General features: G+C 43.8%; 1 protein-coding gene across 1 annotated transcript; it reads right to left on the bottom strand.

The window, feature by feature from the left end:
- Window positions 1-38: 38 nt before the first annotated feature.
- Window positions 39-3284, bottom strand: LOC147982994 (uncharacterized). Its single transcript, XM_087540613.1, has 6 exons — window positions 3037-3284; window positions 1961-2172; window positions 1470-1855; window positions 479-1253; window positions 170-384; window positions 39-86 (listed from the first exon to the last, which is right to left on the bottom strand). Exons 1-6 carry the CDS (start codon window positions 3282-3284, stop codon window positions 39-41), a joined length of 1884 nt encoding a protein of 627 aa, XP_087396739.1.
- Window positions 3285-26701: the final 23417 nt, after the last annotated feature.

Raw genomic sequence — 26701 nt, 5'->3', positions numbered from 1 at the left:
AAGGCAGAATCTTTGTTTGCAATTGGGGAATACATTGTTTATGGCTGTAAGAAGGCCCTGTTTGAATGAACTACAGTTTGAGAATACTACAACAATGCCATGTTGAAATTAATAAACAAAGACAATTAATAAGCAATGCAAGCAATGATTGGAGTAGAGATAGTAGTACCTTTTGCCTGTCAGATATAATAGTGTAGTACCCAAACTTGCCTGACTCACCACCAATGGCATATTTTAATTGAGTAAGAAACCAAGACCAGCTTGCTGTGTTTTCCTTGTCCACTATTGCAAAAGCAATGGGAAATATGTTATTGTTTCCATCTCTTCCAGTGGCAGCCAAGATTTTCTGCCCTGTGGTCAACTTTATGAAGCAACCATCCACACCTATCATACAAGATCACAAGTAGATTACCAACAAATTATTGGGTGTGCACATATAAATGTAGAGTCACTAGTTAATTAGTAGGTGTGCACATACCTATGAATGGTCTGCAACCATTAAGGAAACCCTCTTTGCAAGCATTGAGGCAGATGAACAAGCCATGGAATCTTGGGTTTTTGCTTGGATGTAGTTTCAGATGCTTTGTTGTGACAATGCATCTACTTCCTGGATTGGTTTCTAGCACAGCTTCTAGGTAATCCCTTATCCTATGATATTGTGCCTTGTGATCTCCTAGGACTACATTTTTGGCTAGCTTTCTTGCCCTATAGGCCATATGTATAGATACCTCTATTCCATGCTTTTGCTTCAAGTTTGAAATTATAGTCTGGACAGGTGTGTTGGGGTCTGTCCTCAACTGTTGCTCACATTCATGTGCCAACCACTTAGCAGTAACTTTTGTGCTCTCTCCTACTACTGGGCAGCTGTGGTGCAAGTTCAGTTTCTTTATACAGAATGTCTTCTCATGTGCTATCTGAGAAGCTGCAATGAAAAATGGACAATTCTCAAATTTGCAGACAGCTATAATCCTGTCTGGACAGTTCCTGTGGAAGGCATGGTTCCTATTTTGTGAGATGTGAAAATTAAGAAGTGCCCTCCTGAACTGGGTCACATCTAGGAAACAAAGCTTCTTCATAAATTGCTCTTCTGGGTTCTCCCTTTGCTCATCATACCAAACTCTGGGCTTCTTCTTTTTAGCCCTGCTCTTCCTATCAGCTGGAAGCTTCACACATGGTATTTGAGCCCCATCATTATCCTCATGACTTAGGTCACCAGGGTTGCTCTCCTCATCAGATGAAGGAAACCAATCTTCCTCAATAATCTCATCCAAACTAGAATGAGATCTTGTAGTTGGCCCCTTTCTTTTACTTTCTCTGCTACTTCCTCCTATGCTGCTCCCTTCCTCCTCCTCCTCCTCCTCTGGTGCCTTCTCCTCCTCCTCCTCCTCCTCATCTGCTTCATATGGCTCATCCACATCAGTGTCCCCTTCAATATGATGAAGTGGATCATCTCTATGCTTCTTCATTGCCTCAAGCCTAGCAATTATATCCTCATCTGCTAGTAAATCTGTGTCACTGTCACTATCAGTGAAATCTTCAGCCATTAGCTCTGAAAGTTTTCTTTTAGCTGCCTTGTATTTCTCTTTTTCTTTCCCCCTTTTCCTGAACTTCTCAATCTCTTCATTCCTCTTCTGCTCCATCAGTTGCTTAATTTTCTCTTGATCTGGGTCTTGCTCCATGAAATACTCATGCCTCTCTTCACCAATCTCCATTGCAAATTCTGGTACTGGTGCACACTTCTGCTTCAAAAATGAACTCTCCTGTGTGTTAATGACCTGCACTGGCACTGGTTGTGGCTTTGTTGGGCTAGGAAACAGTACTCCTGCTGTATCTATCTCATACACCACTGGCACACCTATTTCAGATAATGGAACCTACTCCTCACAAACTGGTCCAATGTTCAAATCACTAGGTCTTGGAGCATCACTTTTGATGACTGTTATGTTCACCACCTTCTGACCTTTGATAACTAGGTCATCCAACATTTCCTCCACCTTATCATCATCTGTCAGTTCTTCCATACCTGAAACCCCAAGACCTGGATCTCTGACATAATACATAAAGTCTGTCATCCCATAACCTTCAAGCTCTATAAGTGCAATCAGATTGTAAAATGTGATATCATCCACATTTAGGCTTCTTTCAAGATTATCTCTGTCATGGAAATGGAATCTGACTTCCCACACTTCATCATTCAGTTCAAGTAAAGCAATTCAGTTCAAGTAAACAATTCAGTTAAAAATACAGTTTAAGTTAAAAATTCAGTTAAGAGTTAAAGATTCAGTTATATATTCAGTTAGTACAAACAATTTAGTTAATGTTTCACTTAAAGATTTAACTAAAGTTTCAGTTAAAATACAGTTTAAGTTAAAATTACAGTTTCAGTTAAAATACAGTTTAAGTTAAAATTACAGTTTCAGTTAAAATACAGTTTAAGTTAAAATTACAGTTTTAGTTAAAAATTCAGTTAAAAGTTAAATATTCAGTTAGTACAAACAATTCAGTTAATGTTTCACTTAAAGATTTAACTAAAGTTTCAGTTAAAAATACAGTTTAAGTTAAAATTACAGTTTCAGTTAAAATACAGTTTAAGTTAAAATTACAGTTTCAGTTAAAAATTCAGTTAAAAGTTAAATATTTAGTTAGTACAAACAATTCAGTTAATGTTTCACTTAAAGATTTAACTAAAGTTTCAGTTAAAATACAGTTTAAGTATAGGATTCAGTTATAAATTCAGTAACATTTTCATTTAAATATTCAGTTGTAAATTCAGTAATTGAGTAGGTTGAAATTGAGTTTAACATTCAGTAATTTCATGTAATTGAGTAGGTTCAAATTCAGTTTAACATTCAGTAATTTCAGTTAATGTTTAGGTGCCTACTACATACACTTAGAACCCTAGAACTACATAAACACTTCACTTACATGTTTGACCACATAAACAACCTACAACAATAATCCTATAACACTAGAATCACAAACACTTAGAACCCTAACCCTAGAAACCAAATCCGGGTACAGAAAGAGAAAACTTACGAGACACCGCCGAAGGAGGATGCGTAGTGATGGCTCCCCTCTGGATCTTCCTTCACGGCCTTGGCGAACGCCCTCGCCGCCGCGTACTCAACACAGTAAGACGGTGACGGCGGCTGTGGAAGAGGCGGAGCCTGAGATGGGTTTGAACTGCCGCAAACCTCTGTTGGATCTGCAGGAGCACCACTGCCACCAGATGCATCGCCAGCACCACCGCCACCGCCATCATCACCGCCACGCGAGGTGGCCATCACCGGCGGCGAGCAAGGGCGAGAGAGGAGAGGGGAGCGGGGCGAGAGAGAGGACAGGGGCACGGGGGGGAGGGGGGACTGTCTGACAAGGACCGACCGGCGCGGCGTCTTGACCGTTTTGTTCCTAACGGCGCCGTTTGCCTGTCCGTCGAGCCACGTCCGCGTTTTCGGGGCCCACCTGTCAGAAAAGAGATCAAACGAGGCTAAACGGCTGTTCAGTGCTTTTTGCAACGGGTTAAGAGATTTTATGGTGTTTTTTGCAACAGATTAACGACTTGGTAATTTCCTGCAAACCTAGCCACAAATGTGGTGGTTTCTTGCAATTGACTCGACAAACAAACCGAAATACGGGACGTGTGCCCACGAGCCATTTAGGAATAGAATCTGAAAAAAAGAAACCAGATCCAAGTATATAATATGATAAAGCTAACTGATCTGGCTGATCGTTCCTTGTAAATAGCCAATATCCTAATTCATCAAGTATTGTTGGCAAGTAGAAAACAAAAAACTAACCACATGCTGCAGGATCTATAATTTCTAGTTCAATTTTTTTCAGTACTTGTGGAGTCGCAAACATAGGTAATCTTCTTGCAGGTATATATAGTAGATGTACACCACTTAAATATATAATGTCTCCTGCGGGGTTCAGAATATCTGAAAAAAGAAAAAAAATGAATCAAGCGTATAAATATCTAGAGATTGAGAGATCAGAAGAAATTTATGGTCCTACGAAAGGAGAATACATACGTATCAATGTGATATTGTATAGCTCTTGCCGTTGTACTGTTTGTGTGCCTCAAGTCTTGCAGCTCGCCTCACGCCTCATATTAGCAGACCGCTCCAAGGTGCCGAGGAGCAGCAACACCACCAGCTCTCCCTGTCGAGGAGCAGTACCGCCGGGGCTTCAAGCACTGGAGCACCCTATAACTGGTTGATGACCACCACCGTGATATTATAAACTAACCACGTGCTGCAACAACTATAAATTTCTAGTGTTGTCACAAATATAGTAATCTTCTTGTAGTTATACATAGTACATGTACACCACTTAAATATATAATGTGTCCTGCAGGGTCCAAAATATCTGAAAAAATAAAGTATGAATCAAACGTATAAATATCTAGAGATTGAGCGATCAGAAGAAATTGATGGTCATATGGAAAGGAAAATATATACGTACCAATGTGATATTATATACCTCTTGCCATTGCGTTGTTTATGTGCCTGAAATCTTGCAGCTCGCCTCATGCCTCCTATTAGCAGACCACTCAAAGGTGCCGTGAAGTCTTGCAGCTCGCCTCACGCCTTCTATTAGCAGACCGCTCAAAGGTGCCGAGGAGCAGCAGCACCATCAGCTCTCCATGTCGAGGAACAGTACCGCCGGGCCTTCGAGGCCTGGAGCAACCTATAACCGGTCGATGACCGCCTTATAAAATAAAACATGACAAAAATACCTCAACTCGGATGCAAACAGTATATACACACATGTTTCTTTTATTACATTATATTAATATTTCTTCAATGCACGCATGGTATGCCTAATCAAGAAAGATCGTGTGCAGACCGGAGATTCAACATATACCTACACCAAGAGTTATTCATACGGGCAACAGGATTTTTGTTGCATACTGGTATGGCGCCATACACATGCCAGCGATAAGAAGCAACGGAGCAGTTGGTATTGGACTCGGCACCGCCAATATTGGACTCGCAATAAACCCAGTCTGGTGGATGAACAATTTTCTTTCGCATGGGCCAAGATGCATTGGTAGATAACTATACGTGATCAGCTGTGCCACTGTAATAGTAAGAATCGTTCAAGTAAATAGGCATGTGACAAATCAGCATAGAGAAATCAGCACGTGTGATAAGAGAGAGAGTAACTAATCCATTAGATCTTGGTCAAACTCGCTAGGGACTAAAAATTTGAACGAAATTGCATATGAAGCCAGGAGCTATCATGACTGTTGTCTCCTTTGCTCCAAATCACACAAATAAGCAATACCTGTACATGTAGTGCCATGAAAACAACTCAGAATTATAAGGTTTCATCCAATCAAACCACTTTTGAGCGTCAACACTGGGGCCGCTAGTGCTAGTTGAAAGAACAATGGAGGGATAGTCGATGGAGTACCGTACCTTGTGATGGGTGGATCAAATGGAGAGCCAGCGATGTAGGCTTCAAACTGGAAGGCGCCGTTCCTTGGTCGTGCTCTAGCCGGAGGAGGGAAGAACGATCAACTACCATCGATCGGAGGTCTTGGACAGTAGAAACCATGGAAGGAAACGGAGGCTGCTAGGTTAGATCTAAACCTGTAACATAACAATTTGAGAGATTTGGGTCTGTCGAGAGATATACGTAAGAGTTTTATCCCTTTTGGAGAGTTATTGGTCAGAGATGGTTAGAGTTGGGTCATGGAAGAGACATGCGTACGTGACAATTTTGGAGAGATTGGGAAATTCTGGTCGTGAGGGTATCCATGATTTTTTTTATTGGGAGATATCTAGGAGATTCTTTTTTCTTTTTTAAGAGATACATGAGAGATTGGATCTGAACCATAGTTCTGGCCGTGAGGGACATATCAATGAGATTTTTTTCTTTTTTGAGAGATACATGAGTTTTTCTTTTTTGGGAGATAGTACATGAGAGATTGGATCTGGACGTAATATGGGCCATGAGGGACATATCAATGATTTTTTTTTCTTTTTTGAGAGATACATGAGAGATTGGATCTGAACCGTAATAACTCGGTCCCACCAGATTAACGGCTCATAAAATCTAATTAATATGGGAATTTCTAGGAAGTCAAGAATTAGTATAGGGATAGATTTGTCAACATATTATTTAATAGAATTTCAGCTTCATCCGGTGTTCTTTCCCTGAAAACAGAACCAGCACAACTATCCAGGTAATCTCTGGAAGCATCGGTTAGTCCATTATAAAAGATATCAAGTATTTCATTTTTCTTAAGAGAATGATAAGGCAAAGCATTAAGTAATTGGAGAAGCCTCCCCCAAACTTGTGGGAGACTCTCTTCTTCAATTTGCACAAAATTATATATATTCCTCAAAGCAGCTTGTTTCTTATGAGTAGGCAAATATTTAGCAGAGAAGTAATAAATCATATCCTGGGGACTACGCACACAATCAGGATTCAGAGAATTAAACCATATCTTAGCATCACCCTTTAATGAGAACGAAAATATTTTAAGGATATAAAAGTAGCGAGTTCTCTTGTCATTAGTGAATAGGGTGGCTATATCGTTTAATTTAGTAAGATGTGCCACAACAGTTTCAGATTCATAGCCATGAAAAGGATCAGATTCAACCAAAGTAATTATATCAGGATCAACAGATAATTCATAATCCTTATCAGTAACACAGATAGGTGAAGTAGCAAAAGCAAGGTCAGGTTTCATTCTAGCATTTAGAGATTGCTACTTCCATTTAGCTAATAACCTCTTGAGTTCGTATCTATCTTTGCAAGCTAAAATAGCTAAAGAAGCTTCTTTTTCAAAAACATAACCCTCAGGAATAACAGGCGATTCATTATTAGGGGGAGAGTCTTCATCATCACTTTCATTAATATTATCATATTCAATATTTTCATTCTCTCTAACCCTAGCAAGTTGTTCATCAAGAAATTCACCAAGTGCATAGTAGTATCAAGCATAGAAGTAGTTTCATCATAAGTATCATGCAGAAGTGGCATCATCAATAATATGCGACATATCAGAATGAATAGCAGAAGCAGGTTTAGGTGTCGCAAGCTTACTCAAAACAGAAGGTGAATCAAGTGCAGAGTTAGATGGCAGTTCCTTGCCTCCCCTCGTAGTTGAGGGATAAATCTTGGTTTTTGGATCTCTCAAGTTCTTCATAATGATAAGCAGATATAAATCCCAAGTGACTCAAAGAATAGAGTTGTGCTCCCCGGCAACGGCGCCAGAAAATAGTCTTGATAACCCACAAGTATAGGGGATCGCAACAGTTTTCGAGGGTAGAGTATTCAACCCAAATTTATTGATTCGACACAAGGGGAGCCAAAGAATATTCTCAAGTATTAGCAGCTGAGTTGTCAATTCAACCACACCTGGAAACTTAATATCTGTAGCAAAGTATTTAGTAGCAAAGTAATATGATAGTAGTGGTAACGGTAGCAAAAGTAATGTTTTTGGTATTTTGTAGTGATGATAGCAATGGCAACGGAAAAGTAAATAAGTGAAGAACAGTATATGGAAAGCTCGTAGGCAATGGATCGGTGATAGAGAATTATGCCGGATGCGGTTCATCATGTAACAGTCATAACCTAGGGTGACACATAACTAGCTCCAATTCATCAATGTAATGTAGGTATGTATTCCGAATATAGTCATACATGCTTATGGAAAAGAACTTGCATGACATCTTTTGTCCTACTCTCCCGTGGCAGCGGGGTCTGCTACCTCTTGAGCACCGCGTTGGATTTCCCCAAAGAGGAGAGGATGATGCAGCAAAGTAGCGTAAGTATTGCCCTCAGTTTTTGAGAACCAAGGTATCAATCTAGTAGGAGGCTACGCGCGAGTCCCTCGTACCTACACAAAAACAATAGCTCAACGCAACCAATGTGCTTAGGGGTTGTCAATCCCTTCATGGTCACTTACGAAAGTGAGATCTGATAGAGATGATAAATAATATTTTTGGTATTTTTTGGTATAGAGATGCAAAGTGAAAAGTAAAAGGCAAAGTAAAAAAGCAAAGCAATAATAAAGTGATGGAGATTGATATGATAAGAATAGACCCGGGGGCCGTAGGTTTCACTAGTGGATTCTCTCAAGAGCATAAGTACTCTACGGTGGGTGAACAAATTACTGTTGAGCAATTGACAGAATTGAGCATAGTTATGAGAATATCTAGGTATGATCATGTATATAGGCATCACGTCCGAGACAAGTAGACCGACTCCTGCCTGCATCTACTACTATTACTCCACTCATCGACTGCTATCCAGCATGCATCTAGAGTATTAAGTTAAAAACAGAGTAACGCCTTAAGCAACATGACATGATGTAGAGGGATAGTTTCATGCAACATGATAAAAACCCCATCTTGTTATCCTCGATGGCAACAATACAATACGTGCCTTGCTGCCCCTTCTGTCACTGGGAAAGGACACCGCAAGATTGAACCCAAAGCTAAGCACTTCTCCCATGGCAAGAAAAACCAATCTAGTAGGCCAAACCAAACTGATAATTCGAAGAGACTTGCAAAGATAACCAATCATACGTAAAATAATTCAGAGAAGATTCAAATATTATTCATAGATAGACTTGATCATAAACCCACAATTCATCGGTCTTAACAAACACACCGCAAAAAGAAGATTACATTGAATAGATCTCCACGAGAGAGGGGGAGAACATTGTATTGAGATCCAAAAAGAGAGAAGAAGCCATCTAGCTAATAACTATGGACCCGAAGGTCTATGGTAAACTACTCACACATCATCGGAGAGGCTATGGTGTTGATGTAGAAGCTCTCCGTGATCGAATCCCCCTCCGGCAGATCGCTGATACGTCCATTTTGCATCATGCTTTTATATCGATATTTGTTGCATTATGGGCTGTTATTACACATTATGTCACAATACTTATGCCTATTCTCTCTTATTTTACAAGGTTTATGATACGTCCATTTTGCATCATGCTTTTATATCGATATTTATTGCATTATTGGCTGTTACTACATGTTATGTCACAATACTTATGCCTATTCTCTCTTATTTTACAAGGTTTACATAAGGAGGGAGAATGCCGGCAGCTGGAATTCTGGGCTGGAAAAGGAGCAAATATTAGAGACCTATTCTGCACAACTCCAAAAGTCCTGAAACTCCATGGAACATCTAGTTAAAAATAATGAAAAATCCTTGCCAAAGATGAAGACCAGGGGGCCCACACCCTGTCCACGAGGGTGCCCCCCCTAGGGTGCGCCCCCTACCTCGTGGGCCCCCTGTTGGCCATCTGAGGTAAACTACTTACACTTCATCGGAGAGGCTTGGATGATGATGTAGAAGCCCTCCGTGATCAATTCCCCTTCCGGCGGAGCTCCGGAACAGGCCTCAAGATGGGATCTCATGGATACAGAAAGTTGCGGTGGTTGAATTAGGTTTTTGGCTCCGTATCTGATCATTTGGGGGTACGTAGGTATATATAGGAGGAAGGATTACGTCGGTGGAGCTTCGAGGGGCCCACGAGGCAGGGGTGCACGCCCTAGGGGGGCGCCCTCCACCCTCGTGACCGCCTCGTGGCTTTCTTGACGGAGGGTCCAAGTCTCCTGGATCTTATCTGATGAGAAAATCACGTTCCCGAAGGTTTCATTCCGTTTGGACCCCATTTGATATTCTGGTTCTCCGAAACACTGAAATAGGCAAAAAAACAGCAATTCTGGGCTGGGCCTCTGGTTAATAGGTTAGTCCCAAAAATAATATAAAAGTGGAAAATAAAGCCCAATATAGTCCAACATAGTAGATAATACAGCATGGAGGAAACAAAAATTATAGATACGTTGGAGACGTATCAAGCATCCCCAAGCTTAATTCCTACTCGTCCTCGAGTAGGTAAATGATAAAAAGAGAATTTTTGATGCGGAGTGCTACTTGGCATAATTTCAATGTAACTCTTCTTAATTGTGGTATGAATATTCAGATCCAAAAGATTCAAGACAAAAGTTCATGTTGACATAAAAATAATAATACTTCAAGCATACTAACAAAGCAATTATGTCTGCTCAAAATAACATGGCCAAACAAAGCTATCCCTACAAAATCATATAGTATTGCTATGCTCTATCTTCACCACACAAAGTATTTAAATCATGCACAACCCCGATGACAAGCCAAGCAATTGTTTCATACTTTTGACATTTTCAAAACCTTTTCGATCTTCACGCAATACATGAGCGTGAGCCATGGATATAGCACTATGTGGAATAGAATGGTGGTCGCGGAGAAGACAAAAAGAGGGGAAGATAGTCTCACATTAACTAGGCGTATCAACGGGCTATGGAGATGCCCATCAATAGATATCAATGTGAGTGAGTAGGGGTTGCCATGCAACGGATGCACTAGAGCTATAAGTATATGAAAGCTCAACAAAAGAAACTAAGTGGGTGTGCATCCAACTTGCTTGCCCCCGAAGACCTAGGGCATTTTGAGGAAGCCCATCATTGGAATATACAAGCCAAGTTCTATAATGAAAAATTCCCACTAGTATATGAAAGTGACAAAATAAGAGACTCTCTATCATGAAGATCATGGTGCTACTTTGAAGCACAAGTGTGGTAAAAGGATAGTAACATTGTCCCTTCTCTCTTTTTCTCTCATTTTTTTGTTTGGGCCTTTTCTTTTTTATGGCCTCTTTTTTTCGTCCAGAGTCTCATTCCGACTTGTGGGGGAATCATAGTGTAACACCCCGGATATGATTTACCTAATATGTAATCCAACTCTTTCCGTTTCCGGCGCTAAGTTATTTTATATTCTCGGGTTTGGGTTTTTGTCTCCGTGTGTTGTTGTCGTTGTCATGCATCTCATATCATGTCATCATGTGCATTGCATTTGCATACATGTTTGTCTCATGCATCCGAGCATTTTCCCCGTTGTCCGTTTTGCAATCCGACGCTCCGTTCTCCTCCGGTGGTCATTTCTACCTTCTTTTCGTGTGTGGGGATTAAACATTTCCGGATTGGGCCAATACTTGCCAAGTGGCCTTGGTTTACTACCGGTAGACCGCCTGTCAAGTTTCGTACCATTTGGACTTCGTTTGATGCTCCAACGGTTAACCGAGGGACCGAAAAGGCCTCCTGTGTGTTGCAGCCCAACACCCTTCCAATTTGGCCCAAAACCCACCAAAACCCTCTCCATCATCTAGAGCGTTCGATCACGATCGCGTGGCCGAAAACCGCACCTCATTTGGACACTCCTAGCTCCCTCTATGCCTATAAATACACCCCCCTCCGAAATTCTCGTTTCCCCTCTCCCGAAACCCTAGATCCACCTCCACCCGCCGCCGCCGGACAAAAACCCGCAGGCCGGACATCGTCCGCTTCCCCGCCGGACACTCCGGGAATGCCATGTGGCGCCCGAGGCGCCCACATCGCCGCCGACCGCATCGGCCCGCGCGGTCCGGTGCAGGCCCCCGCGGCCCAGCCGCTCGGCGCCCGCCTCCTCTCGCCGACCGCCCGCCTCAGCTCCCGTGCCGCCGCCCGGAGACCCGCGCCGACCACCGCCGCCATCGCCGCCGACTCGCCGCGCGCCGCCGCCCGGCCCTGTCGCGCCGCCCCATCGTCGCGGCCACCCCCGGATCCGGCGCCCCCAAGCCCTCTCTGGCCTTCTACGTCGTCTCCGGCCACCGCGGCTCTCAACTCCGGCGAAGACTCCGGTGGCCTCGTTTTCCGTGCGGCTGGATCTGGATCTGAGTTACCCCTCGGTTGACTTTTTCTCAGAAAACCCTAGATATTTGGCCATGTTCATCCTGCTGTAACTTTGCATCCGTAGATCCATTTTGGGCATATAGCATATCAAAATGTTCATCTCAGAGAGTACATCATTTCATCTCATTGCATCATTTTCATTTGAGCTCATATTGATGCCCGAAATGCTGTTGGAAGAGTGCTATTTGAGTTAATTGTTAGATCTGCTGCTCCAAATAGCTATTTGTCATTTTTGCCATGTTTATTGTGTGCATGATATGCCCCTGAGCTCTACATGTGTTTTGTTATATGCCATGCCGTCTTTCCAGAGGTGCAATCTATGTATTTTTGTGATGTGTGTGGTGACTAGCACAAGCTTGCAAAATGGTGCATTCGTTAATGCTGATTTCAGGGACTTAGCAATTCCACTAAGTCCTTGATCTGTTTTTATCAATATGCCATATGTTCATGTTGTTTCCTAGTGATCCGTGCCTCTTTTGAGGATGATCAATAAGGATGATTTGTTAATCTTGTAGTGCTCTATCCATCCATGTCTTTGTTTGCAATTATGGAGCACCCTAGATTGAGTCAATCGAGCTCTACTTTTGCTATTTCGTGAATCTGGGCAGATTGTCTACTTGTTAGCGATTTTGCCGAGGATGTTGTAGTTGATCCGTGCATGCCATGTTGTTGTTCTTGCCATGTCTAGATTTTATAATGTGTATTCTTAATGGGTGTATGCTTTGATTATCATGAAATGCTCTGTAGTGAGTGCATCGAGCTCGTAAACATGCCTACTTGATATCTGTTTTGCATGCTCCAATTTTTCACTAAGTCTGAGAATCTGATTATGTTTTTGCCATGTTCACATGCTTGCAATTGTATTTTCTGATCCCTTTTGGCTCAAGGTCACTAAGGAGCTTTTGTTAACCTCTTTGAGTAGCTCCATGCCATGCCTTGCTTTGCCATGTTAAGTTCCTGTAGCATATAGTTTTCATGCTCCAAAGTGTGCTACCTGATCTGAAAGTCCAGACAAGTGTTAATTTCACTAAGTCTGAAACCTGTTTACCAATTGCACTTTTTCCATGCTTGTTTGAACCTGTTAATGGATGAATTGGCCGTAGCTCAGTGTTCATCTTTTGTTAAGCATCATGAATGGATCCCTGGCATGTATTTTGTTGTCATGTTTGGGTGCTGTAGCATGTTCATCTTGTTGCATTTAGATGGCTACTTGCTGTCTATCACAGACCGTTGTCATATTTAAATTGCTTGCCATTTCCAAACCGTGCATCCGATTCCGGCGTTCTTTATATCGATTTCAACCGAAATCACCTCACCTTTCCAGTGGCACACTTGGATTTCCAAGCTGAGGCCAGGTTCATTCATTCCTTGTCAAATCTTGCATATGCATCACATAACACATCCCGCATAGCATACCATGTTTGTATCACGTTGTTTGAGCTTTGCACGTGGTTGATTGTGTCCTTTTTGCTTGTTCGTCTTGTTTGGGTAGAGCCGGGAGACGAGTTCGCTAACGAGGAGCCCGTTGAGTTTGCTTTCGAGGATCCAGTCAACTCTGACAACTTTGCAGGCAAGATGATCATACCCTCGAAATCACTTCTATCTTTGCTTTGCTAGATGCTCGCTCTTTTGCTATGCCTATGCTATGATGCCTACCACTTGCTTATCATGCCTCCCAAATTGCCATGTCAAACCTCTAACCCACCATGTCCTAGCAAACCGTTGATTGGCTATGTTACCGCTTTGCTCAGCCCTTCTTATAGCGTTGCTAGTTGCAGGTGAAGATTGGAGACCGTTCCTTGTTGGAACATTATTTTCTTGTTGGGATATCATTATATTGCCTTGTTATCTTAATGCATCTATATACTTGGTTAAGGGTGGAAGGATCGGCCTTTTGCCTAGTGTTTTGTTCCACTCTTGCCGCCCTAGTTTCCGTCATATCGGTGTTATGTTCCCGGATTTTGCATTCCTTACGCGGTTGGGTAATAATGGGAACCCCTTGATAGTTCGCCTTGAATAAAGCTCTTCCAGCAATGCCCAACCTTGGTTTTACCATTTGCCACCTAGCCTCTTTTTCCCTTGGGTTTCCGAAGCGCAAGGGTCATCTTATTTAAACCCCCCGGGCCAGTGCTCCTCTGAGTGTTGGTCCACCTCGTCAGCCGCCGGTGGCCACCAGGGGCAACTCTGGGCTGGCCTACCGGAAGTTTAGACAATCTGAGTGTGCCCTGAGAACGAGATATGTGCAGCTCCTATCGGGATTTGTCGGCACATTCGGGCGGTGTTTCTGGATTGGTTTTAACTTGTCGAAGTGTCTTGTAGAACCGGGATACCGAGTCTGATCGGAATGTCTCGGGAGAAGGTATATCCTTCGTTGACCGTGAGAGCTTGTCATGGGCTAAGTTGGGACTCCCCTGCAGGGATTTGAACTTTCGAAAGCCGTGCCCGCGATTATGGGCGGATGGGAATTTGTTAATGTCCGGTTGTAGATAACTTGAACCTTAACTTAATTAAAATGAATCAACTGTGTGAGTTACCATGATGGTCTCTTCTCGGCGGAGTCCGGGAAGTGAACACGGTGTTGGAGTAATGCTTGCCGCAGGTTGTTCTCTAGTTATTCGTTCGTGATTTGCCTTCTCTTCACGCTCTCTTTTGCGAACAGGTTAGCCACCATATATGCTAGTCGCTTGCTGCAGCTCCACATATTACCTTGCCTTACCCGTAAGCTTAAATAGTCTTGATCGCGAGGGTGCGAGATTGCTGAGTCCCTGTGGCTCACAGATTACTTCCAAACCAGATGCAGGGCCTGATGACTCCGTTCCAGATGACGCGCTTGAGCTCAAGTGGGAGTTCGACGAGGACTCACGCCGTTACTATGTGTATTTCCCTGATGATCAGTAGTGGTGCCCAGTTGGGACGATCGGGACCGTGTCGCATGTTGGGTTGATCTTTTATTTTGGCGCCGTAGTCGGGCCATGAGTGATTGCATGATGTAATGATATTTATGTACTTTGTTTGACGTGGAGAGTGTAAGCCAAGTATGTACCTTACCCTTTTATTATCTATTTACATGGGATGTTGTGAAGATTACCTTACTTGCGACATTGCTTTCAATGCGGTTATGCCTCTAAGTCGTGCCTCGACACGTAGGAGATATAGCTGCATCGAGGGTGTTACAAGTTGGTAATCAGAGCCTTCCCCGACCTTAGGAGCCCCCACTGCTTGATCGTTTTTAGCCGCTGTTGTTGAGTCTAGAAAAATGTTTTGAGTCATTTAGGAATTATATATCGGAGAGTTTAGGAATTCTTTTTACTCCCCAGTCTCCTCATCGCTCTGGTAAGGCTTCCTGACGTAGAGTTTTAACTCTTCTCTTCTCAAATTTCACAAAAAAAAAATTTAGGATCACACGGGTATCTTGGAATCGTTCCGATGGTTTTGTGACGAGAACATTGTTCTTGGTGCCTCCTGTCATTTAGGGGTTGTGGCAGTGTCCCGGGGAGTTGAGCTCCGAGGTGTTGTCGTCACAATTTTATCGTTGCAGTTCTGGAATACCTGAGTTTAGTACGCCGACATCGAAAATCTCTTTTATGCAGTTGTTGGTGAGATAACCTCGACGCCACCCAGTACTGGGGCGGGAGTTCGGGAGTATTGCCATAACTTGTATAATGGATGCTTTTCGAAGGTTGAGGTAGATGGTTTCCGAAGTTTTTCTCGGTTATGTGTTGAAGGATGGATACAACTGGATGTAGGATTTGCTAGATTTGGGTGAGATATTATGCTTCCCATGTATCCCCAACACCTGATTGCATAACCGGAAAGGTTCGGGAGTTTCATAGGTGGGAATTCTTGTAGCTCTAGTTCTTCTTCCACGGATATTTGGTTTGAGATTGGGATTTCTTACCGAGTATTCGTTCTTGTTCCGTACCTTGTTGATTTATTCTTCTACCTAAATTCTAAGTGGCTTCTCAATTTATGGATATGTGACCATTTCAAGTGGAATGCATTCGTTCTTATGTTCGGATGTGAAGACTATATGTTGCAATTTCATCCCGCTTGATTCAGCTTCAATTTTATCTATCGATGTGCTAACGGATGTCACCCTCTTCAGGATGGCTCTCGCTAAGAGCAGCAATCAGAATCAGAATCAGGATCCACCACCACATCCACCTCCTCCGGTGGCATGGCAAGCTGTATGGCTGCTACCAATGCAAACACGCAGTTGATCATGCAAATTCTTCAAGAGCGCAATCAAGTGAACCAAGCGAAACAAGGCAACCAGGGCAACAATCAGAATCACTTTGCTACACTCAAACAGTTCCTTGCAAACCAGCCAAAGACCTTCAGCAATTGTGTTGAGGCAACTGATGTTGACGATTGGCTCGTGGACTTGTGCAAGCATTTCGAGTGCAGTAGCGTCAGGCCTGAGGACTTTGTCAAGTTTGCTTCCTTCCAACTCAAAGACCAAGCTGCAGAATGGTTCCAGCAGTACAAAGATTCCAGAGGAGGCCGTGTGATTACCTGGGATGATTTCCGTCAAGACTTCAAAGCTCATCATATTCCTCAGAGCGTGGTTGAAAGCAAGCGTGAGGAATTCTGCAACCTGAAGCAAGGCTCTTTGTCTGTCTATGACTACAACAAGTTGTTTCAGAAGCTCGCCCGCTTTGCTAAGCAGGATGTCCCTGACGAGAAGAGCATGATATACCAGTTCAGGGGTGGTCTCAGAGAAGAAATCCAGCTAGCTCTTGTTCTCTTTGAGCCCTTGAGGTACGATGAGTTCTACAACATGGCATTGAAGCAAGAGGCTGCTCAACTGAAGTGTGATGCTTCCAAGAAGCGAGTCAGAGATGCTACTCCTTCTTCCTCTACTCAAGTGTCCAAGCAGCAGAAGTATTGGCTTCCTCCTCCTCCGTTCCGTCAGCCTTATCAGAAGAGCAAAGGTGGCAGTGGATCTTCCCACCCACCCAACCCTGGCTTTCAGAACAAGACTTCGTCTCAAGCTCCAAGATCGAGTGCTCCGTATCACCGTCTGCTTTCAGAGGTCACATGCAACAAGTGCCAACAGAAGGGTCACTATGCCAACAAATGCTTCAATCAGAGGCGTCTCCCTCCTCCTCCTCCTGTGAGATCGGCAAGTACAGCTGTGGTCAAGCATAACCCCAAGTACGCCAAGGTCAACATGGTGAATGCAGCTCAGGCAGAGGACTCGTCAGATGTCATCATGGGTAACCTTCCTGTTAACGATGTTCCTGCTAAAGTTCTTTTTGACACTGGTGCATCGCATTGTTTCATCTCGAGACCTTTTGCATCTAAGCATGGGTGGTGTGCTCAAGTTATGCATAAACCGTTAGCAGTTGTCTCTCCGGGTAGATGTTTGCTCACAAACTACGAGATTCCGGATATTTCTATCATGATGGGTGATTTCAAGTTTCTGGCTTCTCCAATGATCCTTGGTAACTCGGATATTGATCTTATTCTCGGGATGGATTGGCTTTCTGAGCACAAGGCTCAGCTTGATTGTGCAGCCAGGCAGATTCAATTGACTCATTCGTCTGAGGATGTAATTGTCTTTGCCGCTCGGGATAATAAAATCCGTCTGTTTTCTCTAAATGAGAAGGGTGAACTGGATGCCATCTCGCAAATTCCAGTCGTTTGTGAATATCAAGACGTCTTTCCAGAAGAGCTTCCAGGAATGCCTCCGCACCGACCAGTTGAATTCGTCATCGATCTTGAGCCTGGCACGGAACCGGTTTGCAAGCGTCCTTACAAGCTCGGACCTGAAGAGTTGAAGGAGCTGAAGAAGCAACTCGATATTCAAGAGCGAATGGGTCTCATCTGACCTAGTTCCTCTCTGTGGGGTTGTGGAGTACTCTTTGTGAAGAAGAAGGATGGAACGGACCGACTTTGTGTTGACTACTGTCCATTGAACAAGAAGACTATCAAGAACAAATACCCACTTCCCAACATCAACGAGTTGTTCGAACAACTCAAAGGTGCCCAAGTATTCTCCAAGCTTGATCTCCGTATGGGTTATCACCAGATTCGAATCCGTGAGCAAGATATTCCCAAGACGGCTTTCAGGACAAGCTATGGTTCGTATGAATACACTGTCATGTCTTTTGGCCTCGTCAACGCTCCTCGGACTTTATCTCGCATGATGAACTTCATCTTCAGCGCCTACACAAATGACTTCGTTTTGGTCTATCTCGACGACATTCTGGTCCTTTCGAAGAACAAGGAAGATCACGCCAAGCACTTGCGTTTGGTGCTCGATAAGCTCAAGGAACACCAGTTCTACGCCAAGTTCTCAAAGTGCGAGTTTTGGCTCGATGAGGTTCTTTATCTTGGGCATATCATCTCTGCCAAGGGCATTGCGGTGAATCCTGAGAAGGTGTCTGCAATTGTGAATTGGGAACCACCTCAGAACGTGAAGCAGCTCCATAGCTTCCTCGGTCTCGCAAGCTACTGTCGAAGGTTCGTTGAGAACTTTTCAAAGATCGCGAAGCCTCTCTCAAATCTTCTCCAGAAGCACGTCAAGTACGTTTGGTCTCCGGAATGTGACATCACTTTCAACTCTTTGAAAGAGAAATTGGTCACTGCTCCAGTTCTGACTCCTCCTGATGAATCCAAACCGTTCGAGGTCTTCTGCGATGCCTCTCTCCAAGGTCTTGGTGCAGTATTGATGCAAGAGAAGAAAGTTGTGGCTTATACCTCTCGCCATTTGAAGCCCAACGAGAAGAACTACCCCACTCATGACCTCGAGTTGGCGGCAGTTGTGCATGCTCTTTTGACTTGGAGACATCTCTTATTGGGAAGAAAAGTGGACATCTTCACTGACCACAAGAGTCTCAAGTACATCTTCACTCAGCCTAATCTCAACCTCAGGCAGACTCGATGGGTCGAAATGATTCAAGAGTATAATCCAAGTATCGAGTATACTCCAGGCAAGGCCAATGTGATTGCTGACGCTTTGAGCAGGAAGGCTTATTGCAACAGCCTGATTCTCAAGCCTTATCAGCCCGAGCTTTGTGAAGCTTTTCGCAAACTTAATCTGCAAGTTGTTCCTCAAGGTTTCCTCGCCAACCTTCAAGTCGCTCCTACCTTGGAAGAACAGATTCGCGAGGCTCAGCTTCTTGATACTATGGTGAAGAAGGTGAAGATTGGGATTGCCAAGAGTCAACCCAAGTACAAGTGCTACCGCCTTGATGACAAGGATACTCTCTTCTTCGAGGATCGTATTGTTGTGCCCAAAGGTGATCTTCGTAAGGTTATCATGAACGAGGCTCACAATTCACTCCTCTCCATCCACCCTGGGAGCACGAAGATGTATCAGGACCTCAAGCAGACTTATTGGTGGACTCGAATGAAGCGCGAGATTGCTCAGTTCGTGAATGAGTGTGATGTCTGCAGAAGAGTGAAGGCAGAACACCAAAGGCCAGCTGGTCTCCTCCAACCTCTTGCCATTCCAGAATGGAAGTTTGACCACATTGAGATGGACTTCGTGATTGGGTTTCCAAAGTCCAAGCGTGGCAATGATGCTATATTCGTTGTCATCGACAAACTCACTAAAGTGGCTCACTTTCTGCCTATCAAAGAGTCTATCACTGCAGCTCAATTGGCGGAGCTTTATACCTCTTAGATTGTCTCACTGCACGGTATTCCACAGGTGATCTCTTCAGACCATGGCAGCATCTTTACCTCCAAGTTTTGGGATTCTTTTCAGAAGGCCATGGGCACCAACATCCGCTTCAGCACAGCTTTCCATCCTCAAACTAGCGGTCAAGTCGAGCGTGTCAATCAGATTCTTGAAGATATGCTTAGGGCTTGTGTGATCTCCTTCAGCATGAAGTGGGAAGATTGTCTTCCATATGCTGAATTCTCCTACAACAACAGTTTTCAAGCAAGTTCGGGTAAGGCCCCATTCGAAATTCTGTATGGCAGGAAGTGCCGTACCCCTCTCAACTGGTCTGAAACCGGTGAATGTCAACTTTTGGGAAATGAATTAATCACAGAGGCAGAGGAAATGTGTAAAGTCATTCGAGATAACCTCAAAGCAGCGCAATCCCGCTAGAAGAGCTACTATGATAGTAAGCACCGTGATTTGGCTTTCGAGATCGGAGATCATGTTTACCTCCGCGTCTCTCCAACGAAAGGTACTCGTCGCTTCGGTATCAAAGGGAAGCTTGCCCCTAGATACGTGGGACCTTTCAAGATCGTCAGCAAGAGAGGCGATCTCGCCTATCAACTCGAGCTTCCTTCAAACTTTACAAATGTGCATGACGTGTTCCATGTCTCTCAGCTCCGCAAGTGCTTCAAGACCCCTGACCGCACCGTCAACTTCGAAGACATTGCGCTCCAAGAAGATCTCTCTTATCGTGAGCACCCCATGGCTATTCTTGAAGAGACTGAACGCAAGACTCGCAATAAGTCAATCAAAGTCCTCAAAGTCAAGTGGTCACACCATTCCGACCGTGAAGCCACCTGGGAACGCGAGGATCACCTCCGTTCTGAGTACCCGGCGTTCTTCCAGTCCTAGATCTCGGGACGAGATCCTTTCGTAGTGGTGGAGTGTTGTAACACCCCGGATATGATTTACCTAATATGTAATCCAACTCTTGCCGTTTCCGGCGCTAAGTTATTTTATTTTCTCGGGTTCGGGTTTTTGTCTCCGTGTGTTGTTGTCGTTGTCATGCATCTCATATCATGTCATCATGTGCATTGCATTTGCATACGTGTTCGTCTCATGCATCCGAGCATTTTCCCCGCTGTCCCTTTTGCATTCCGGCGCTCCGTTCTCCTCCGGTGGCCATTTCTACCTTCTTTTCGTGTGTGGGGATTAAACATTTCTGGATTGGACCGAGACTTGCCAAGCGGCCTTGGTTTACTACCGGTAGACCGCCTGTCAAGTTTCGTACCATTTGGACTTCGTTTGATGCTCCAACGGTTAACCGAGGGACCGAAAAGGCCTCGTGTGTGTTGCAGCCCAACACCCTTCCAATTTGGCCCAAAACCCACCAAAACCCTCTCCATCATCTAGAGCGTTCGATCACGATCGCGTGGCCGAAAACCGCACCTCATTTGGACACTCCTAGCTCCCTCTATGCCTATAAATACACCCCCCTCCGAAATTCTCGTTTCCCCTCTCCCAAAACCCTAGATCGACCTCCACCCGCCACCGCCGGACAAAAACCCGCAGGCCGGACATTGTCCGCTTCCCCGCCGGCCACTCCGGGAATGCCACGTGGCGCCCGAGGCGCCCACATCACCGCCGACCGCACCGGCCCGGGGCAGGCCCCCGCGGCCCAACCGCTCGGCGCCCGCCTCCTCTCACCGCCCCGCCGCCTCAGCTCCAGCGGCGCCGCCCGGAGACCCGCGCTGACCACCGCCGCCATCGCCGCCGACTCACCGCGCGCCGCCGCCCGGAGCTCCGGCGCCGCCCGGCCCTGCCGCGCCGCCCCATCCTCGTGGCCACCCCCGGATCCGGCGCCCCCAAGACCTCTCCGGCCTTCTACGTCGTCTTCGGCCACCGCGGCCCTCAACTCCGGCGAAGACTCCGGCGGCCTCGTTTTCCGTGCGGCTGGATCTGGATCTGAGTTACCCCTCGGTTGACTTTTTCTATAACTTTGCATCAGTAGATCCGTTTTGGGCATATAGCATATCAAAATGTTCGTCTTAGAGAGTACATAATTTCATCTCATTGCATCATTTTCATTTGAGATAATCTTGATGCCTGAAATGCTGTTGGAAGAGTGCTATTTGAGTTAATTGTCAGATCTGCTGCTCCAAATAGCTATTTATCATTTTTGCCGTGTTTATTGTGTGCATGATATGCCCCTGAGCTCTACATGTGTTTTGTTATATGCCATGCCATCTTTCCAGAGGTGCAATCTATGTATTTTTGTGATGTGTGTCGTGACTAGCACAAGCTTGCAAAGTGGTGCATTCGTTAATGCTGATTTCAGGGATTTAGCAATTCCACTAAGTCCTTGACCTGTTTTTATCAATATGTCATATGTTCATGTTGTTTCCTAGTGATCCATCCCTCTTTTGAGGATGACTAGTAAGGATCATTTGTTAATATTGTAGTGCTCTATCCATCCATGTCTTTTTTTTCAATTATGGAGCACCCTAGCTTGAGTCAATCGAGCTCTACTTTTGCTATTTCGTGAATCTGGGTAGATTGTCTACTTGTTAGCGATTTTGCCGAGGATGTTGTAGTTGATCCGTGCATGCTATGTTGTTGTTCTTGCCATGTCTAGCTTTTATAATTTGTATTTTTAATGGGTGTATGCTTAGATTGTCATGACATGCTCTGTAGTGAGTGCATCGAGCTCGTAAACATGCCTACTTGATATCTGTTTTGCATGCTCCAGTTTTTCACTAAGTCTGAGAATCTGATTATGTTTTTGCCATGTTCACATGCTTGCAATTGTATTTTCTGATCCCTTTTGGCTCAAGGTCACTAAGGGACTTTTGTTAATCTCTTTGAGTATCTCCATGCCATGCCTTTCTTTGCCATGTTAAGTTTCTGTAGCATATAGTTTTCATGCTCCAAAGTGTGCTACCTGATCTGAAAGTCCAGACAAGTGTTAATTTCACTAAGTCTGAAACCTGTTTACCAATTGCACTTTTGCCATGCTTGTTTGAACCTGTTAATGGATGAATTGGCCGTAGCTCAGTGTTCATCTTTTGTTAAGCGTCATGAATGGATCCCTGGCATGTATTTTGTTGTCATGTTTGGGTGATGTAGCATGTTCATCTTGTTGCATTTCGATGGCTACTTGCTGTCTATCGCAGACCGTTGTCATATTTAAATTGCTTGCCATTTCCAAACCGTGCATCCGATTCCGGCGTTCTTTATATCGATTTCAACCGAAATCACCTCACCTTTCCAGTGACACACTTGGATTTCCAAGCTGAGGCCAGGTTCATTCATTCCTTGTCAAATCTTGCATATGCATCACATAACGCATCCCGCATAGCATACCATGTTTGCATCATGTTGTTTGAGCTTTGCACGTGGTTGATTGTGTCCTTTTTGCTTGTTCGTCTTGTTTGGGTAGATCCGGGAGACGAGTTCGCTAACGAGGAGCCCGTTGAGTTTGCTTTCGAGGATCCAGTCAACTCTGACAACTTTGCAGGCAAGATGATCATATCCTCGAAATCACTTCTATCTTTGCTTTGCTAGATGCTCGCTCTTTTGCTATGCCTATGCTACGATGCCTACCACTTGCTTATCATGCCTCCCAAATTGCCATGTCAAACCTCTAACCCACCATGTCCTAGCAAACCGTTGATTGGCTATGTTACTGCTTTGCTCAGCCCTTCTTATAGCGTTGCTAGTTGCAGGTGAAGATTGGAGACCGTTCCTTGTTGGAACATTATTTTCTTGTTGGGATATCATTATATTGCCTTGTTATCTTAATGCATCTATATACTTGGTTAAGGGTGGAAGCCTCGGCCTTTTGCCTAGTGTTTTGTTCCACTCTTGCCGCCCTAGTTTTCGTCATATCGGTGTTATGTTCCCGGATTTTGCGTTCCTTACGCGGTTGGGTAATAATGGGAACCCCTTGACAGTTCGCCTTGAATAAAGCTCTTCCAGCAATGCCCAACCTTGGTTTTACCATTTGCCACCTAGCCTCTTTTTCCTTTGGGTTTCCAGAGCCCAAGGGTCATCTTATTTAAACCCCCCCGGGCCAGTGCTCCTCTGAGTGTTGGTCCACCTCGTCAGCCGCCGGTGGCCACCAGGGGCAACCCTGGGCTGGCCTATCGGAAGTTTAGACAATCTGAGTGTGTCCTGAGAACGAGATATGTGCAGCTCCTATCGGGATTTGTCGGCACATTCGGGCGTGTTGCTGGATTGGTTTTAACTTGTCGAAGTGTCTTGTAGAACCGGGATACCGAGTCTGATCGGAATGTCTCAAGAGAAGGTATATCCTTCGTTGACTGTGAGAGCTTGTCATGGGCTAAGTTGGGACTCCCCTGAAGGGATTTGAACTTTCGAAAGCCGTGCCCGCGGTTATGGGCAGATGGGAATTTGTTAATGTCCGGTTGTAGATAACTTGAACCTTAACTTAATTAAAATGAATCAACTGTGTGAGTTACCGTGATGGTCTCTTCTCGGCGAAGTCCGGGAAGTTAACACGGTGTTGGAGTAATGCTTGCCGCAGGTTGTTCTCTAGTTATTCGTTCGTGCTTTGCCTTCTCTTCTCGCTCTCTTTTGTGAACAGGTTAGCCACCATATATGCTAGTCGCTTGCTGCAGCTCCACATATTACCTTGCCTTACCCATAAGCTTAAATAGTCTTGATCGCGAGGGTGCGAGATTGCTGAGTCCCTGTGGCTCACAGATTACTTCCAAACCAGATGTAGGGCCTGATGACTCCGTTCCAGATGACGCGCTTGAGCTCAAGTGGGAGTTCGACAAGGACTCACGCCGTTACTATGTGTCTTTCCCTGAAGATCAGTAGTGGTGCCCAGTTGGGACGATCGGGACCGTGTCGCATGTTGGGTTGATCTTTTATTTTGGCGCCATAGTCGGGCCATGAGTGATTGGATGATGTAATGATATTTATGTACTTTGTTTGACGTGGCGAGTGTAAGCCACCTATGTACCTTCCCCTTTTATTATCTATTTACATGGGATGTTGTGAAGATTACCTTACTTGCGACATTGCTTTCAATGCGGTTATGCCTCTAAGTCGTGCTTCGACACGTAGGAGATATAGCCGCATCGAGGGCGTTACACATACTCTCCATCATCCTTTCCTCACTTGGGACAATGCTTTAAAAATGATGATCATCACACTTTTTATTTTTCTTACAACTCAACAATTACAACTCAATACTTAGAACAAAATATGACTCTATATGAATGCCTCCGGCAGTGTACCGGGATATGCAATGAATCAAGATCAACATGTATGAAAGAATTATGAATGGTGGCTTTGCCACAAATACGATGTCAACTACATGATCATGCTAGCAATATGACAATGATGGAGCGTGTCATAATAAATGGAACGGTGGAAAGTTGCATGGCAATATATCTCGGAATGGCTATGGAAATTCCATGATAGGTAGGTATGGTGGCTGTTTTGAGGAAGGTATATGGTGGGTGTATGATACCGGCGAAAGGTGCGCGGTATTAGAGAGGCTAGCAATGGTGGAAGGAAGGAAAGTGTGTATAATCCATGGACTCAACATTAGTCATAAAGAACTCATATACTTATTGCAAAAATCTAGAAGTTATCAAAGAAAAGTATTACGCGCATGCTCCTAGGGGGATAGATTGGTAGGAAAAGACCATCGCTCATCCCCGACCGCCACTCATAAGGAAGACAATCAATAAATAAATCATGCTCCGACTTCATCACATAACGGTTCACCATACGTGCATGCTACGGGAATCACAAACTTTAACACAAGTATTTCTCAATTTCAACTAGCATGACTCTAATATCACCATCTTCATATCTCAAAACAATTATCAAGCATCAATCTTTTCTTAGTATGCAACGCACTCAAAAGAAAGTTCTACAAATCTTGAATACCAAGCATATTATTATTAAGCAAATTTCCATGCTATTAAAGACTCTCAAAATAATCTAAGTGAAGCATGAGAGATCAATAGTTTCTATAAAACAAATCCACCATCGTGCTCTAAAATATATAAGTGAAGCACTAGAGCAAAACTATAAATCTCAAAAGATATAAGTGAAGCACATAGAGTATTCTAACAAATTCCAAATTATGTATGGCTCTCTCAAAAGGTGTGTGCAGCAAGGATGATTGTGGCACACTAACAAACAAAGACACAAATAACACAAGATTCTCCAAGCAAAACACATATCATGTGGTGAATAAAAATATAGCTCCAAGTAAAATTACCAATGGAAGTACACGAAAGAGGGGATGCCTTCCGGGGTATCCCCAAGCTTTGACTTTTTGGTGTCCTTGCATTATCTTGGGGGTTCCATGGGCATCCCCAAGCTTAGGCTCTTGCCACTCTTTGTTCCATAATCCATCAAATCTTTACCCAAAATTTGAAAACTTCAAAACACAAAACTTAAAGTAGAAAATCTCGTGAGCTTCGTTAGCGAAAGAAAATAAAAGATCACTTCAAGGTACTGTAATGAACTCATTCTTTATTTATATGGGTGTTATAACTACTGTATTCCAACTTATCTATGTTTTATGAACTATTTTACTAGCCATAGATTCATCGAAATAAGCAAACAACACACGAAAAACAGAATCTGTCAAAAACAGAACAGTCTGTAGTAATCTGTAGCTAGCGCAAGATCTGGAACCCCAAACATTCTAAAATAAATTGCTGGACGAGGGTAATTTATCTATTAATCATCTTCAAAAAGAATTAACTAAATAGCACTTTCCAAATAAAAATTACAGCAGTTCTCGTGAGCGCTAAAGTTTCTGTTTTTTACTGCAAGTTCAAGAAGACTTTCCCCAAGTCTTCCCAACGGTTCTACTTGGCACAAACACTAATTAAACACAAAAAACACAACCAAAACAGAGGCTAGATAAATTATTTATTACTAAACAGGAGCAAAAATCAAGGGATAAAATAAAATTGGGTTGCCTCCCAACAAGCGTTATCGTTTAACGCCCTTAGCTAGGCATAACAAGCAAGAATAGATCTGGGTATTGCCATCTTTGGTAGGCAATCCATAAGTGGCTCTCATGATAGATTCATATGGTAATTTTATTTTATTTCTAGGAAAGTGTTCCATGCCCTTTTTTAATGGAAATTGAAATCTAATATTCCCTTCCTTCATATCAATAATTGCACCAACCGTTCTAAGGAAAGGTCTACCGAGAATAATAGGGCAAGAAGGATTGCAATCTATATCAAGAACGATAAAATCTACGGGCACATAATTCCTATTTGCAACAATAAGAACATCATTAATTCTTCCCATAGGTTTCTTAATAGTGCAA

This window comes from Triticum urartu, chromosome 2A (genome assembly GCF_056163025.1).
Source record: "Triticum urartu cultivar PI428250 chromosome 2A, HENAU_Tu73, whole genome shotgun sequence".
Taxonomy (NCBI): domain Eukaryota; kingdom Viridiplantae; phylum Streptophyta; class Magnoliopsida; order Poales; family Poaceae; genus Triticum; species Triticum urartu.
This window is presented reverse-complemented; position numbering and strand designations above follow the sequence as displayed.